General features: G+C 50.5%; 3 protein-coding genes across 3 annotated transcripts; 1 reads left to right on the forward strand and 2 right to left on the reverse strand.

The window, feature by feature from the left end:
- Positions 1 to 6,240: 6,240 nt before the first annotated feature.
- Positions 6,241 to 9,200, reverse strand: NCU08962 (hypothetical protein). Its single transcript, XM_955691.2, has 2 exons — positions 8,313 to 9,200; positions 6,241 to 8,245 (listed from the first exon to the last, which is right to left on the reverse strand). Exons 1-2 carry the CDS (start codon positions 8,944 to 8,946, stop codon positions 6,825 to 6,827), a joined length of 2,055 nt encoding a protein of 684 aa, XP_960784.1. The 5' UTR covers positions 8,947 to 9,200; the 3' UTR covers positions 6,241 to 6,824.
- A 2,114-nt stretch (positions 9,201 to 11,314) lies between these two features.
- NCU08963 (60S ribosomal protein L30) lies at positions 11,315 to 13,438 on the reverse strand. Its single transcript, XM_955692.3, has 3 exons — positions 13,038 to 13,438; positions 12,772 to 12,954; positions 11,315 to 12,585 (listed from the first exon to the last, which is right to left on the reverse strand). The coding sequence occupies exons 1-3, from the start codon at positions 13,083 to 13,085 to the stop codon at positions 12,487 to 12,489; spliced, it is 330 nt and encodes a 109-aa protein (XP_960785.1). The 5' UTR covers positions 13,086 to 13,438; the 3' UTR covers positions 11,315 to 12,486.
- Positions 13,269 to 15,113, forward strand: NCU08964 (60S ribosomal protein L10). Its single transcript, XM_955693.3, has 3 exons — positions 13,269 to 13,561; positions 13,963 to 14,347; positions 14,408 to 15,113. Exons 1-3 carry the CDS (start codon positions 13,517 to 13,519, stop codon positions 14,641 to 14,643), a joined length of 666 nt encoding a protein of 221 aa, XP_960786.1. The 5' UTR covers positions 13,269 to 13,516; the 3' UTR covers positions 14,644 to 15,113.
- The last annotated feature ends 953 nt before the right edge of the window (positions 15,114 to 16,066 follow it).

The following is a 16,066-nucleotide window of genomic DNA, read 5'->3' on the forward strand; positions in this document are numbered from 1 at the left end:
TCGTCACCTCACCTCACCATCACGAATGAATTGTCGGGCTACCAGGCCGTGACCAGACAACTAATAACCAACACCCGTGACGGTGGCCCAGACCACGAACTGAAGCACTACACTACTACCTACGTCCCCAATTACCTAATAGCTGTAGAGACCGCCACATTGTGTTGATAGCGAATGCATTGCCATGAGTTGTTTGCGGCCTTACCTTATGCGACAAATGAAACAAGCCAATCAGAGACGGCGAAGCACATCCTGCCCTGGCCGCAAACGTCTTGTCCACGCACGCAACGCACCTTTGTTAGGCTTTTCTAGGCAGCTCTTGGTTAGCGCTATCTAATGGTACAACCAACACTAGGGCCGCTACCCTCTTCTTCCAACTGAACCTGTTTGGTCGTGCGTCGTGGTGCATCTTCCCCCTGCCCTGTTGGTCCATTCATTGTCCGTGAAAAAAAAATCTCTTTGATTCACATCCATATTATTTTCAAGAGTGAATTCTTGGATGACCGATTTTGTCGAGTAACAGTTTCACTCTTGTGAGTGTACTTGTAAGGTAACTACTAGTTGCCAACGAGCAGTGTGCTGCTTCTTCCACTTGACATGTGCACATGCACAAGAGTTATGCGGGGACCGGGACCACTCGTCTCCAGGTTTCGTCCTAGAACGAACACATCCGCATGAGTACATACTTGTCCTTCCTGATTAATGGGACAGTGAAAGAGCAACAGAATGTGTGTTCATGGCGACACAAAATATCAAACACATGAACGAGAATAGAATATGCGAGAAGCAAGCTAGGGGCGGGAACACCGCCAGCTCTTCCTTGTCTGGTCTTCGGACTAGTGCATGAAAAAAGGGAAAACTAAAAAGGATCTTTTGCGGCGTTTGCATGTTCAGGTCCCGCCGCCGCCGCCGCCGGAACGGATGGCAACTCCCGTCTGACGATGCCTCTGGCGTCCTTTTTTTTTTTTTTTTTTTTTCCTTCGTCTCCCGGAGGTTGCCTTCGTTGCCACTTTCACTTTGGTGCCTGACTGGAGCTGATCTAATTTTCCGGATAAGCACAGCCAGATCGGATACACATTTCCATCTAAAGGTTACCTTCCAGAGTTGGCAAACCTACTTACTACCTACTTACTGTACCTGGAGTTCGATTTCCTTGTGATCGACCGCCATCACAAAAATCAGAAATATCGCATTGCCTCCTCCCATTATGAATCGGAATTCGGTAACACCCTAGTGAAAAAAAAAGTGAAAAAAAAAAAAAAAAATCTTCTCCAGATGGACCGAGTTTCCATTTCCACTCCTCCTTCGTTCTCAGGTTCCCAGCACTAAAACCAGGGCCTGGCAATGGAGCCAACTTAAACCGTCCATCATCCGTCATCCTCTAATGTATGTCAGATGTGCGTGCAGGACACGGTACATCCGGAGCGCGAGTGGGTACCGCGGGAGCCAGATGATTTTGTTGGATTCGCTGCTAAAAAGTGATGGCAGGAGCGGCGTGTCAGGTACCCACCACCCTGCCACAGGTGACTGTACATCGATAGGTAGCGATCCCCACCCACCTCATGAACACCGACCCCAAGTTGCCCTTGGCCGTTGGTTTTTTTTCTCGTTCGGCTCTTCCGTCGACTTGACTTGATTGACGGCTCGCTCCTTCGTTCCTCCTTCCATCTTCTGTGCTTCTCTTCCTTGCGCTCCTTCCTCTCTTGCTCTCGCCCGCCTGTTTCTTTTTGTCATCACAGGCACAGGCTTTTTCCCTTCTTCGGCTGACCTTTTTTTTTTTTTTTTTTTTTTTTTTCGTTGCCTTCTTCCATCCTCGGGTCGGTTTTTTTTCTTCCTCCCTTGGTTCGATCGATGACTCTTGTTTCTTCCCCCATCCATCCCTTCCGACAGGCCAGACTTAAGCGGGTTTGTCCACCATCGATTCGTTCCATGCGACCTTGTGCCTGCCTGCCTGCCTGCCTACCTGCCTACCTGCCTTGCCCTGATTGATATTGGTGATTTTGGTGAGAGGGTGTCGTCGTTTCTTCGAAACTTGCTACCACGCTACCTTTAGGTCCGTCTGCCATAACATTTGGCAACCACCCAACCTTTTTTTTATTGTCGGATTTTCCATTTGCTGGGTTTCTCATCTTGGGAAACATGTCCCTTCTGTTGTGCTCCCTCGAGCTGCTCACCGGAGACTTGACCGTTGATACGGGCCAGATCGGATCAGGTTCCGCATTGGCCGAGGCACGATATTGTTGCTCAAATGCAGACACTCTTCCCTTCGCTTCCGATGCTGTGCCTCTGCGGACGGCAACATGATTTTCTCTCTGGTCGGTCCACACAAACATTCGAACCCAAGCGGATTATTCTCTCCGGGGTTGTCACCTTCTCTGACAAACTAGGACGGATTCAGACACGACATCCCTTGAACTTGATCACGGACGGCTGACGCCGGCACTTCTGGTCTGTCAGTGCTGGGATGGGCAACACAAGGGGACAGGGCCAAGGCCGGGTGCCTGGCCTGGCGTGGTCTGACGATTGCTTGACGTCGAACCCAGTGTTGCGGTACGGGTAGGGTAAACTCGACGCAGTGTGCTGATCTCTTGAACGATCCGGGTTGATGCTGATGTCAAAGACATGAAGCGGCCGTTGCTTTCCCCGATCAACGCTCATCTGAGACCTGGTTACATCATCTCGAACGGCCATCGCAGCTTACAAGTCAAATCAGGGTCTTAAAGGGTTCTTGCACAACTTCCTGATCCAGTCCAGCTTCACCCAGCTTTGGGCACCGACAACACCATAGCACTACCTATACACGGTAAATTACCTAGCACCCGAGACAACACAAGACATCAATAACACTGCCAAGTACACCCTTAGCACATTGTTGGTAGTGGCAGGCTGGTGTCTGGTGGTCCAGGAAACGCGGCGTAAAAGAAAGAGGTTAGCCTCTCACAGCCGGCCAAGTGGACGGTGGTACACCCTCTTGCGTTCCTCTGCACGCCACCACCCCATTCCCTTGGGTTGCTTCCCCACGGGCCTATTTTCTTTTTTTCTACATGGGACTTTCTATCCGAGGGCTTTCGGCTTCCCCCCCCCCCTCGCGTTCCTTTGTTGGCTTGGCAAGGCTGTAGTTTACACCGCAAAGGATTGGCTCTTAGCCGGTCTGCCTTGAAGCTGACGACATATTCTCGCCGTGTAACGCCCTCGGTGGGTAACCAAAAGACAAGAGTGAGATTTTAGAGGGCTCAGGCAGAAGGATTGGACCGCTCCGTACCTGAAACCGCCGCGTCCCCAAGTAAGCCGGACCAAGAAAACGAGTGGACAAAGGGCACACAACTGCAGTTCGTTCGCTTCCAGACGTCACCTCTTGGTCGATGGCCAGGGGCACAGGTACTCAAGCATCTGTAAGATATCGCCTTTTGTCTGCAGTGATTAGTATTCCTTTTGCGGCTTTCTACGGCCCATTTCCGGCGCTCTCTTTCTTTTCCCCAACACGTAATTCTCAACTGCGAGCTTGCCGAGCGAGACGCACGCTCTCTCCTTTGACGAGAGCCAAGACCGACCTTGCAGCGAACATCCAGACCACCTCCTCACCGTTTGAGGAAAAGAGCACATTTCTTTTTTCAGCTGCCGGATACATATCTAGAAATCTCAAGAGAGAACTGAACCGAACCCCGCCTCTTTGATTTCTATTCCTACGTAGTTTTGCCAACGGTTCTTTGACACGTTGTGAAAAAAAGGTGTGGGAAGAGATTTTCACTTCAATGTCCCCTAAATTGCAACTTTGATTCAACAACAACCGTTCATGTCATGGGGTCCAGTCGACCCGCCGCCTTGTCATATGAACTTGATTGAGCACTTGCACATTCGATAGGTAGCTACTAGGGATCTCCCTACATAACGACACTGCATGTGTCTATCCAATCCCGACAGATCCTGCCCAATCCCGTCCGTCGTCCAAAGGTTCGCCTCTAGTGTAGCATTCCTGTTCCGCTCGTTGTTTCCTCCCCCCTCCCCCTCCTCCACTCACATATGTAAATGTTCCCCAACAGAATGAACTCCTCCCGTCGTTCGACGACGAACGAAGACGCTGGAACGACAACGCCTCCACGGCTGCATATGTATGTACTGTCGGTTCACTGCTGCTTTTTTGGGGGTGCTGCGTCTGCTGCTGCGTCTGCTGCTCATCATGTATGTACATATCAGCAGCAGCAGCAGCAGAGTTACATACATCTGTCTCTAACCACTGATTCGCCCTGCTTCTGCGATATGATGATATGCGCAGGAACCCGTCCTTTTCACTGGCTGTTTGTTGTATTGGGGTCGTTCGTTCTGAAAAATGGTGTGTATTGGCTGACCCTGAAGAAACTCGAGGAGCTATCGGTTGGTACATAGGCAAAATATGCGTAATGTCTACTATCTAATAGCTCTGGTAGGATAATTTGGTTGCTGGTTTACTGAAGGCCGACCAGATAGAATTAATTCTCCACGCATTTGTTTTGGGGTCTATCTGGGTTCAGGTCTGGGTGTCGAAATGGTTGCCATGAATATATGTACATGTGTGATGATCATCGGATGAGATATGAACTGAAGGAGTCGATCACGGTAAAGGCAAGTTCTGTCTTCTATCGGCAGAGCGTAGAAGGTTAGGATGGGTACAGGTAGACGTGTAATCTGGTGAGTTCTCAGATTAATAAGTGGTAATGTCGAAGCGGAGGTCATAACTATCCTTGCTTGGAGATGAGTTAGATTCATGAAGGGTTGGTTTTGTTTAGACACTCGCCTTGTTTGAAACCTAGGTAGGTACCTACGTAAAATGTATATTGTAAAAGACAAAAACAAGTGTGACGAACCGAGAGATATATCAGTTAACTGATAGCGATGATGTTTTTGTTTTTTGCTTATGAAGAAGGAAAAAGAGCATACTCCCACGTGACACCAGATATACTTGGAGCAGAGGTAACTGGAAATTACCAGAGAAAACTCTCGACGAACCTCTACGTTCAATGACCACGTATGTTACTGTTGTTATAACACACGTTATTATGATGGTTCCCACCAACTTCAAGACTACCTATAGTCCAGTTCATACTTCCATTGATATCCACGTAGGTAGGCAAAACACAAAATTCTAACTCACGAGTCGAACTGACTACCTCACGCTTCTACTAGGTACTCTAAATAAGAAGGTTTAAGAAAAAACAAGACGGTGAGTTGGAAGGAAGCACAAGTACCTACACATAATAAATAAATATCAAGTAGGTACCTATGTACCTACCTAGGTACACACTCAATCCATCCGCTGTCAACTTTCCAGTTTGACATGGAATCTCAAGTCCTAACGACAAGACGTGCCGTGCCGTGCCGTTGACGCGAAACTAACTCGATGACCAAAGAAAAGGGGAAACAAGAGAGAAAGACAACTGACCTGAACCAAGCTGGACCTAGGATGGAACTTCTTCATGGACGACATTTTTTTTTTTTTTTTTTTTTTTTTTTTTTTTTTTTACGTAGTTGTTCAATACCTACCTACAAGCAGAAACAAGTAAGTGCATACGATTTTTTACCTAGAGGTACGAGAGCCGCCACAGAGTTCATCAAGATACCTATCTACAAACAGACAGACAGATAATAAACGTCACCCATTATTCAGCATAAAGGAAAAGGAAGGGAGTTATCGAGAGAGATACCTACTAAACTAGGTAGGCATACATGTGTGTATACTTTCCATGGTGAAGACGAGACACTTTTGTTGACTTGTGTACCTACCTAGAGGTAGGTGTGCCAGGTAGGTAGAGGTAGGTAAGGTAGTTAATACCTGCCGAATTGACTGTTATGAAGGAAGGAGGAAAAGGGTGCAGGTGTTCTTAGGTCTGCTATAAAGCTAAAAGTGGCAGATTCTGCATATCTACCTACCTATATACACCCAGGTAGGTAGGTTGAAGTGATTCTTATTTGCTATTTGTTACTACCTAGTCTAAAGGTCGAGTGAGGTAAAGACTGGATTGTACCTACCTGTTGTCACTGTCATTATATGGACGTATGTGTAGTATGGTGAGACCAAACTTGGCGTGGCATGGTATTCAATGCGCTATATCACTCACTCACTTACTTGCCGTTCATTTGTAAGTATGTAAGGTAGAAAAGTAGGCAGGTAGGTAGGTAGGTAGGCGCCGTTGAGGAGGCTACGAACAGGTAGTAGTTAGTAATATGAGTTAACCAACTAGTCTAACAATCAGCAACTTTAAGATACCCCTCGTACACACACGTTGGTAGTTTGTCATCTATCTCACTAAATATCTATCTATCTATCTATCCATCCATCTGTTCAATATAGTAGTAGCAACAGTAAAGCCTAGAAATACACACAAAGTTCTCCATCTCAGTAGGATAAGTAAGGCTTGTATGAATCGTTCCTGTATAAAGGTTAGAATAGTTATAACTAACGTCATTAATCTTTCCCGGTTGTCTTGAAATTCTTTTGATATCTTTCTCTTTCTCTTTTCTCCCTCTCTCTCGTTCATTCCTTCTTCTCGTGCATCCCATCCCATCTCCTTTCTACTATCCTGGAACCCTACTTAGACCAGTAACTAACTCCCCAAGTCCCAGTAATGATATAAGGTTGTAGATATAGTTAAGATAGAAAGGCATTCCCCGTCCCGTCCCGTCTCGTCTCGTCTCATCTCCAACACCTTCAACACGAACACCAAGCTCTCACCTGACTGACGCTTGGGGAGGAGAAAAGAAAAAAAAAAAGCTCAAATCATAGATATCTAATCCAACTCGCATAAATCACAAGCCAGATAGATTCAAAAAAGAAGTCAAAATCGGGTCGTCTACTCCCTAATAACCTCCCCGCCCATGGCCCCCTCTACCGCCACACTATCCTTCCTTCCACCCGCACCTCCACCACCGCCAAACGCCCATCCAATCCAGCTCGTCCTCTTATTCTGCTGCGCCTGCTGCTGTCTCGCCGCCTCCTCCGCCGCCGCGTTCTCCTGCACCAGCCTGAGCGGGCGCGGCTTATTCCCCGCAAACGTCGTCGCGGGTTTCTCATGGTGACTCCTCGGCGGGCTGTGGCTGGGCGTCGACATGTCCTCTCTCCCGTACCCCGTGATCGAAGACCGGATGGACTGCGTATCGGAAGACGTTTCGCTGTTGCGGACGGTTCCCGGGAAGGTTGACGTCGAAGAGCGATTGGGGTTAGAGTTGAAGAAGGAGCCGCCCGAGGTGCGCATGGTGGGGGACAGCGGAGAAGCGGCTTCGTCTCGCGAGTATTGACTGGCAGAGGAAGGGGCGACACCGGTGTTCTTGTTGTACATGGCGCTGGCGACGCTGGCACCGGGGCCGAATTGCTCGCTTAGCGGACGGCCGCGACGAGAACCGGCTCCGCTGACGGAGCGGCCGAGACCAATAGGGATAGAGGGCGCCGTGTCCGGGTTCGTGGTGATGGGGCTGGGGGCGCCGAACCCTCCGCCGCCTTGGGGCATGAAGGACATGGGGCGAGGGCGGACGCGCGCGGCGACGGTAGAGCCGATGGGACCGCCGCCTGTGGCGGTGGACTTGGGGCGTTGGATGAGGTTGCCGCTGGCGCCACCGGCGGGGGCAGGCGGCAGCTCCTTGTTGGTGTTGGGCTTCGCCGCCGAAGATGGCGACTTGAAGTCGTTGGACTGGTCGAGGATGTGCTCGAATTCCTGGTGCGACAGGAGACGCTCGATGATCTTGTTGATGTACAAGGTTAGAGCCTTATTCTGGTCCTTGACGGTCTTGAGCTCGCCTTCGAGACGCTTCTGGGCTTCGTTGTCGACTTCTTGGATGGGCTCGTGATCGACGGCATCCGAGAGCTCATCGGCCAGGCTGGTGGGGCCGGTGGTTGTTGACCTGCCCTCGAGAGCGGCAAGGGCGTCCTGGTTCGCGGTGCTGCCCATGTAGCTGAAGTCGCTGGTGCCGAAGTCGCCCTTCAGTGTCCTCTCCTGGAGGAGGAGCTGGTAACTTTCGTTGTCTTCCATCAACCGAGCGTTGGCCATGCGTGCCTCCATCAGTTGCCTTTCGACCTCGCGCAGACGCCCTCCCCCTTGGTTTTCGGACTCGACCAGCTTGATCTGTGCCTCGGCCAACTCGAGCCTGAGCGATTCAATCAGCTTATCTTTCTGGAGCAACAGCTTCGAGTTGTTTTGTGAATTGCTGCGGTGGATCGAGGAAGGCGGCGCAAAGCTTCCGTTGTCGAGGTTCTGCGAACTACTTGTCGTAGCGATTGCTGGAGTAAAACAGGTTAGTGAATATGGTTCAGAGAACAAGAAAAGGGGTAATGTTTGCAAACTCACAAGGTCGCCTCGCGTGCCTCACGCCCTCTTCATCCCTCTGCGCCAGACTGTCTTTGAGTCTCTGGATAACAGTCTGCATCTCCTCCTCGCGGTTGGCCATCTCGTCCTTCTCCTTCATCATGGCGCTACGCTCAGCCTCGTAGATGCTCTCCATCTCGCGCATCTGACGGGAGATCTCGCGCTTCTCGTTCTTGAGTGCCTCGATCTGCTCCTCGTTTTCGTGCACCTTCTCCTCCAGCTTGGCCTGTTCCCTGGTCGCGTCGTCTAGCCTGCTCTGCAGGATGTCCATCTGGCGCTTGTGGGATTCTGACGAGGCCTCGGCCTTGGATAGCCTCTCCTTGAGATCTTCTATGATGGCCAGGGTTTCGGCGCGGGCAGCCTCCTCGCGCTCGAGGTCGGCCGATGACGGCTCCTTGGCGATATTGTTGGTGCCATTGCCGAGAAGGGACTCGCGTCTTGACGAGACGGCAGCGCGGGCTGAGACTAGGGTTCCTGATCGTATGGAGCGTGTGCGCGCGGCGCTGGAGGCAGTGGGAGCAGACGAGGGCGTAGAGGCTCTGGCGGCCGGGCGCGTGGATCCCGTTGGTGTTTCCCGGCCTGATGACGCTGGCGGCTTCTTGACGACGGTTGCCATTTTGTGCTAGTGTAGGTTGTGGTGAAAGTGTTGTTCCCGGTAGACGGGAGTAACTGCGATTTCGAGGGTATAGATGTGGTGGTCTTCTAGCAGGTAGGTAGGTTGGCAACAGGTTGTAAAGAGCGTTCAGGTTTGTGTGTACAGGTTGAGTTTCGGAGTCAAGGTTTGGATGTTGTAACAAAAAGGAACGATGGCCGTTGGAACGAAAGGGCGATCGAACTGGCGGTGGGGGCCCTTGCTCCCTTCGGTTGATGGGGAGGGGGGGGGGGGGGGAATTGATTGCCGTCGTTAATGCCTAGGTTTGGAGAGGTAAAAGAGTGGTCCCCTGTTCGACTTCCTGTTCTTGGGTGGTATTCTGCGCCTGCAGTAGCATGAATGCGTGCTGCGCGCTTGCAGTGCTTGGCCCCTTTCTTCAACTTGTTGTGTTTTCTGTAAAGATTGGGCCTTGGATGCAGTGCAGTGCTTTGCAGCCGGTACACTAGAGGTAGGTAGGTAGGTACCTTGTAGCGCTTGCAGCGGATGGAGCGAATTCTTTGACAGGAGGGGAAGTTAACAGTTTCCAAATACAGAAACTAAGACAAAAAAGAGGACATGTCAGGAGACAACTTGAACACAACGTGACTCGAGTTCGACAATGGAACTGAAGGTTCCTTATTTCACATTCAGAATAGAAACGGCACAGTGAGTGAGTGAGTGAGTGGCGTCTTACATCCTCATTCATCCTCTCCCCTCCTAAAACAAAAAAAAAAAAAAGGGTCGAGAAAAGGGTGCTGTGGTGGATGGGATGGGCAGGCACAGGCACCTAGCATAGTGAGTGAATGGGCCCCGACGGATGGATCACAGGCTCCAGAAAGGTCTCCAGCAACTTGAAGCGGGCCGGGCGAAAAAAGGGATTGGTTCATGAATCAGCCCTGTTCCCTGGTGCCCAGGTACAAGATAAGTACACTAACAAGCTCCCCTGCAAAACACACATGCCGCAGGCGGAGCAGCCGTCAGGTCCCGTTAGTACCTACTTGTAGAAAAGCGGGCACCATTTCGGTCCATGTCCGAAGGGACTTGACGTGGGAACGTGAGGCATCCATCCCTCCCTCGTCTCTATCATTGGGTTCGTTGTCGGTTGAACAAGAAGCCGCCTCCTGAGGGACGGATGGATGGATGGATGGATGGATGGCAAGCAAAACCACACGGTCAGCCCCGATCCGAGGCGGCCACTTTGTGAGATTTGTGTCGACTTTGCCGTCTTACAAACTACGAGTGTGACACATTCTTCGTCTATCTATCTTTGGGTATAGACGTGTTGCCCGAAAAGAACCATCATCCGAATTCTTTCCTGCCTTGACCCAGGAATCAATATATCGATGGGATTCCATGGCTCTTCGCTACGCCGTGTCCGTGTCAATGGGTCAACTCGAAAGACACTGCTTCCCTGTTCAGAGGCAACTCGTGTTTGGTTTCGAGTTTCGTCTTTTGTGTCTGATCGCAGTCGTATACCTAGGTACTCGGATTTGTATCGAGTATGGTACATCCCAAAGAAACTGGAATGCGATATCTGAACGGCAAACAACATCCCATTGTTCATGCGCATCCTCAGGGGGGGAGCTCAGTCAGTCGACTCACTGCGCAACAGACACGTCCCGGTCACGTTGTGGTGCATCATGCATACTTGGAAATTAGATGGTCATGGCTTCATCGTTAGTCTAGTCGAGCAGGAACAATGTTTTGAAACCCTGAGAAACCTTTCCCTGTAGGGACCTACCTATCTACGCTTACAAGAAGAATCCGGTCCAGTTATATCGGCTCGATCCATTCCAGTGGAGAACAGACCGGCCGACTTGTTCCAGAAGCCCTGGCGTCTGTCCATTGCACATTGAATATTTTGTACAGCAATAGGAGATCTAATGTTTGTCCTCCTCATTCCTGCACAGATCTTCTTAGCCTTGTTCAGATCAAGGTGATGGCGATTCCCAAACCGTATCCGAGTCGCTATGAACGACGGGCCATCACACTTCCCTCCTTGCACCACTTATAGGTGTCTTTATGTTCATGGGGAGGAGGTTAGAGGTGGCTCTGCTAAAAGTGAGACCCTCAGAACCCGTGCCGTTGACGTAGTAGGCTAGCTGTAGCGCAGTCTAGCTTCGTTCCGAGACATTTCGACACATTTGACATTTCGATATCCTTCTTGACATTTCCCGATAGCATGACGCATAAAACATGGCCGTTGACATTCCTTTTCGGACGTTTCCGCCTCTACGGTTACCATAAAACCCGTCCGTAGTCCCCTCCCTACTAACAAGAATAGCAGGGGTACAGCATACAAGGAAGATAGCGCGGGCCCATCATTATCACCAAGCGTGCAAGCAAGCAAGCAAGGGGGCGGCGGCTGACTAACTCGACCAAGATGAAGTAGTGTGTATGGTACTATGTAGAACCCATAACCCCTATCGGCTATCCCAAAAATCTCCGGCTCGGCTCGTTGCTAGAACATCCTTTGATCTGCCGTTACGATGATCGCTTATAGTGGTTGATTTGTGTTTACAGTAGTTTAGTTCGCTTCGGTGTTTCAAGGCTTGAACGAGGGCCTTCCGTCTCCAGTGAACACAAAAACTGCCCCCTTTTGTTTTTCCACGTCTTGGGGTTAACGGCTCCGGATCTTCCCCAGACGGGCGGACCGGCTGTGGACAGCCCTTTGTGGATGTTAATTTCGCTGTCAATGCAACCAACCGTCAGGGCTGTTAGTTCCGGACTTATACGCTAACTAGGTATGTAACTCAGAGCATGACTACAGGCCGTTGACAATGGATGGGGTTCTGGTGTGGGTTACATAACGACACCTTTGGTTTCTTGATTGCGGCATTGCCGATTTGGTGATGACCGTGAAATCCTCCACGTGTCTGGAACCTCCACTTGTCTGAACAGAGTGTTGACGGATCATAAGGCCGTACCCCGACCGGATGTCGGATTTCCTTTGCCTAAGATCAAGCGAACTTGGTATGAGCATCATACACCTATCATAACTTGGATGTGCTTTGCTGCCGCCATCAGAAGCGCAGCGACAGGAGAGGCCAGCACGCTGGAGGCAGGCTTGGAACATAATGTTCTGTCAAGGAGCTGGGTGTAGGAGCGTCAAGCAGCTTCCACTTCACGTGCTCCTGGTCATGACCACGGATAGGACGTTGTTTGCTCCACGAACTGTCTCAAGATGACAGGAACCATTCACTGTGCTCCTTTCTCCATCACGCATGTCGTCCATACCAAACGTTGAAGGTCAAAGTCGCTTTGTCGAAAACCGCAGTCGGATCACGCTGATGAAACGAATCGGACAATGTTGGACAACAATGGGTATCTTGATAGACTCGTCTTCTATTTTAAGGACTAGCCTATTGAGAGTTGCCCTGGGGCGAGACCTCTGCCCATTCAGGCACAGCGGTAGAAACCGCCGCAGATTTGGTTCATCAAGCCGTCATGCCATTTTTCCATGATTTTCAAAGCCTGAACGCCGTATCCCTATGCCGAACGAGAAGATAATGATCGACGCAGCATTTACTGCTGCTGGTCGGCGAGGATGTCGGAGTCACCGGCATCAAGGATGGCCATGGTGGAGCAGCGGAAGAGCTTACCGCAGGCGGTACCGAGCTCAATCTGTAGTGGGAGGTTGTGTGTAAGCCACGGAACAGGTACCCTCCAAAGCCTGAAGACAGACTTCTTCTCTGGGTGGACCCGAAGATGCCGCCAAGGGCATCTTCAGGCCGGGAACAGAGAGAACAGCAGACAAAGATCTTGCAATCTTTGCCATGCCACTGCAATGAGATAGCAGGCTGAACTTACGTTGGTGCCAGTGTAGTGGTGGACGGCAGTCTTGGACATCATGGAGTAGTACTCAAGCTCAGACTTGCGGAGGGGAGGAGTGTTGGCAGAGATGAGGATGAGCTTGGCCTTGCCGGAGCGGAGGGCCTTGAGGGTGCTGCGGTAGCCGAGGACGACCTTGCCGGACTTGATGACAAGGGCGAGCTGTTCGCAAAAGACATCGTCGTCAGCATTCTGGTGTTTTGCTATTTTGCAGATTTCGCACACAGCGATTGGATTGAACGTACCTTGGCACCAATGCTCTGGGCGTCAGACTTGGACTTCTTGGGGGCCATTGCGAATGATTTTGTCGGTGAACTGAACCGTGGAAATGGGCAAGGTCTCGCTGGTGGTGAGGTCTCAAGTCGTCTTTCGCTGGCTTCAAGAAGGATTCCGTAAAAAAAAGACCATCACGAATATTTCAGATCCCCCTCCCATTGCGGCAGTGGAGGCCGTGCACACTTGACCTGTCAGCCAATCACCTGCGAGCAGCTGGGCAACTGGCACAAAGCCCTAACGCCCCACATTTTCGGACCTGGCGCGCACCTGACCAGGCAGATCGGCGTGCCTGCCTCCCACCCACTCCGGCGCTGGATTGGTAATCGCCCGCCAAAATCGCCTCCCCTTGATCTTAAAGTTAGAGGATTTCACTTTGTCGTCGTCGCCCTCTCAACCCACGAACAACCACCTACGACCTCGTACGTGACATCATCAAAAATCAGTCAAAATGGCCCGCCGTCCTGCGAGATGCTACCGGTACTGCAAGAACAAGGTGAGCAGCCTTCATGCCCGGATTTTTGCGACGCCAAAATAGCCATCGAGAGACCGATTTTTTCGCATTGTGTGGGGCGGGAAGCCATCGATGGTGATGGTTGCGGATGGGAGGAAGGAAGGATTTGGGCATGGAGGAACATCAAGGTTGATGCACTTGGGCAACGATGATGGACGACATTTCAAGAGGAGGAAATGATTGATGATGGAAAGGAAAGTGGAAGGATTAAGGATGATAGCGATGCGACAAACTCGATGTTCTCTCGATGGCTATGAAGGGATTCATCGTCGGTCGGTCGGTCGGACTTGGTCGTCAATCAAGATCATCACCGACCGCCATGTTAACCACCTCACATCACCACCACGACGCAAACAGTTCGCTAACCATGTCCCTCTTTCTAGCCGTACCCTAAGTCGCGCTTCAACCGTGGTGTCCCCGACCCCAAGATTCGCATCTTCGATCTTGGCCGCAAGCGCGCTACCGTCGATGACTTCCCTCTCTGCATCCACATGGTCTCCAACGAGTATGAGCAGCTGAGCTCTGAGGCCCTTGAGGCCGCCCGTATTTGCGCCAACAAGTACCTCGTCAAGACCGCCGGTAAGGAGGGTTTCCACCTCCGTGTCCGTGTCCACCCTTACCACGTCGTCCGTATCAACAAGATGTTGTCTTGCGCTGGTGCCGATAGACTTCAGACTGGTATGCGTGGTGCCTGGGGTAAGCCCAACGGCACTGTCGCCCGTGTCAACATCGGCCAGATCATCATGTCTGTCCGTACTCGTGACTCCAGTACGTTCTACTCTTTGTCCCATCGACATGCCGCTACGGTCATACTAACCCACGCTACAGACAAGGCTTTCGCCCTTGAGGCCCTCCGCCGCTCCCAGTACAAGTTCCCCGGTCGCCAAAAGATCATCATCTCCAAGAACTGGGGTTTCACTCCTCTCCGCCGCGAGGAGTACCTCGAGAAGAAGGCTGCTGGCAAGCTCCTCATCGATGGTGCCTACGTCCAGTTCCTCGGCAACCGTGGCTCTCTCGAGCGCAACATGAAGCGTTTCCCCGACGCTTTCGCCACCGAGGCTTAAACGTTGGTCGCTGGGACAAAGAGTTGTTTCTGGGTTTAGGGTGGCGTCAACGGTCTTTTTTAGGGCTGAAATGAGGACATGTTAGTAGCATCATGGTCTTGTTGGCACAGTCAATACACCATTCATCCAGATGGGTTTTAGATGATACCTAATACCGCGGTTTCCTTCCTACACCCCTTTCCCAGTATTCTTTGTCGGTGACTAGTGACGGACATTCGTTTGGTGTTGATGGGGGCTGCTATGGGATTGGCTCGTTTGTGAGACCAAGGGGCGATCGCAGGTGTTGATTTCAAATCAGCGACCCGACTGTTGGAACACGACAAGCGGTTGGTTCGGAAGCATCGGTCAGCACATCAGCCACAGTTCTCATGGCGCTATTCCATAGGGGTACAGGCTTATGCTAGCAATCCGTAGCGGTTCCCATTCACATCGAAATCTAGACCTGTGTAAACAACATTGCTCATTCCAGGCGAATCCCTTCAGTGACATCATTGTAAACAGTGGCTGGCCATGTCCGTCCAGCATCCTGGGCCTAAGAAAGATAAGTTGCTGATAAGCCCATCAAGGCCACCTATCGTCTCTGGACGCCATGCTGCATTTCTCCGCTTATGACGGAAAATACACTAGATCAGATAACTCACAATTCCTCAACATGCTCGGCGGTTTCCCGGACTGCACATCATGCCTCGCAAATGGTGAGTGAAGTCATGACTACAATGTTGATCATGAATGGGCCTAGAAGGGTAGGAAAAGGCCTCTAGTCTGGGGCGACGTCTGACACACCTTTTTTCCGGCAACCAGGGATCGGTTTATGCCCAAAGGATAGCCGGTAGGAGCAATCAACAGCATCATGATCAGTGATGATCTACACTACTGGTGGCTCTCATCAAGGAACCCCCCCTCAAGGTGAAACTGACCCAACTGAAGCCAAGCCAATGCTTTTCGACTGTTGTTGATTGAGGACCGTAACCCGTCTAGGTTGTTGCCCGTCTCCCCGGTTCGGTCCTGTCCCCGGCCGTGCTTCGGTGGTTTCCATGGAGATTGTCCCGTTCCCATTAAAAGGGAAACCAAGGGTGTGGTACCTACCTACCATAGCGCGCACACGGTATCTGTAAAAATGGTCTTGGGTATGATTTCAATGCAAGTGGATTCTTTTTTTATAGAGGGAGCATTTTGCAATATAAAAATCATACCAGGTATGATCGCTTGGATAAAATGATAAAATTTGAAAAAATAATTTTATATACAATATTATTTTTACATTAAAATCATCTCCAAGATGCTTTTGTATTGAGTAGATTTTAATATATTAAATTTGCTATAAGTAAAAAGACTATTTTAAATTTATTTTACAAGCCTTTTTCAAAAAGAGTAATAAATAACTTTATTATAAGAATTTCCTAAATAACTTATTTTACACTTT

This window comes from Neurospora crassa, linkage group V, assembly GCF_000182925.2.
Source record: "Neurospora crassa OR74A linkage group V, whole genome shotgun sequence".
NCBI classification, from domain to species: domain Eukaryota; kingdom Fungi; phylum Ascomycota; class Sordariomycetes; order Sordariales; family Sordariaceae; genus Neurospora; species Neurospora crassa.

Coding starts and splice junctions, on each gene's coding strand:
- NCU08962 (XM_955691.2), bottom strand. CDS start 8,946: ATGGCAACCGTCGTCAAGAAGCCGCCAGCGTCATCAGGCCGGGAAACA. Junction 8,246..8,312: donor GAGGCACGCGAGGCGACCTT/GTGAGTTTGCAA, acceptor GTTTTACTCCAG/CAATCGCTACGACAAGTAGT.
- NCU08963 (XM_955692.3), bottom strand. CDS start 13,085: ATGGCCCCCAAGAAGTCCAAGTCTGACGCCCAGAGCATTGGTGCCAAG. Junction 12,955..13,037: donor CCCAGAGCATTGGTGCCAAG/GTACGTTCAATC, acceptor TTTTGCGAACAG/CTCGCCCTTGTCATCAAGTC. Junction 12,586..12,771: donor ACCACTACACTGGCACCAAC/GTAAGTTCAGCC, acceptor CTCCCACTACAG/ATTGAGCTCGGTACCGCCTG.
- NCU08964 (XM_955693.3), top strand. CDS start 13,517: ATGGCCCGCCGTCCTGCGAGATGCTACCGGTACTGCAAGAACAAG. Junction 13,562..13,962: donor ACCGGTACTGCAAGAACAAG/GTGAGCAGCCTT, acceptor CCCTCTTTCTAG/CCGTACCCTAAGTCGCGCTT. Junction 14,348..14,407: donor TGTCCGTACTCGTGACTCCA/GTACGTTCTACT, acceptor CCCACGCTACAG/ACAAGGCTTTCGCCCTTGAG.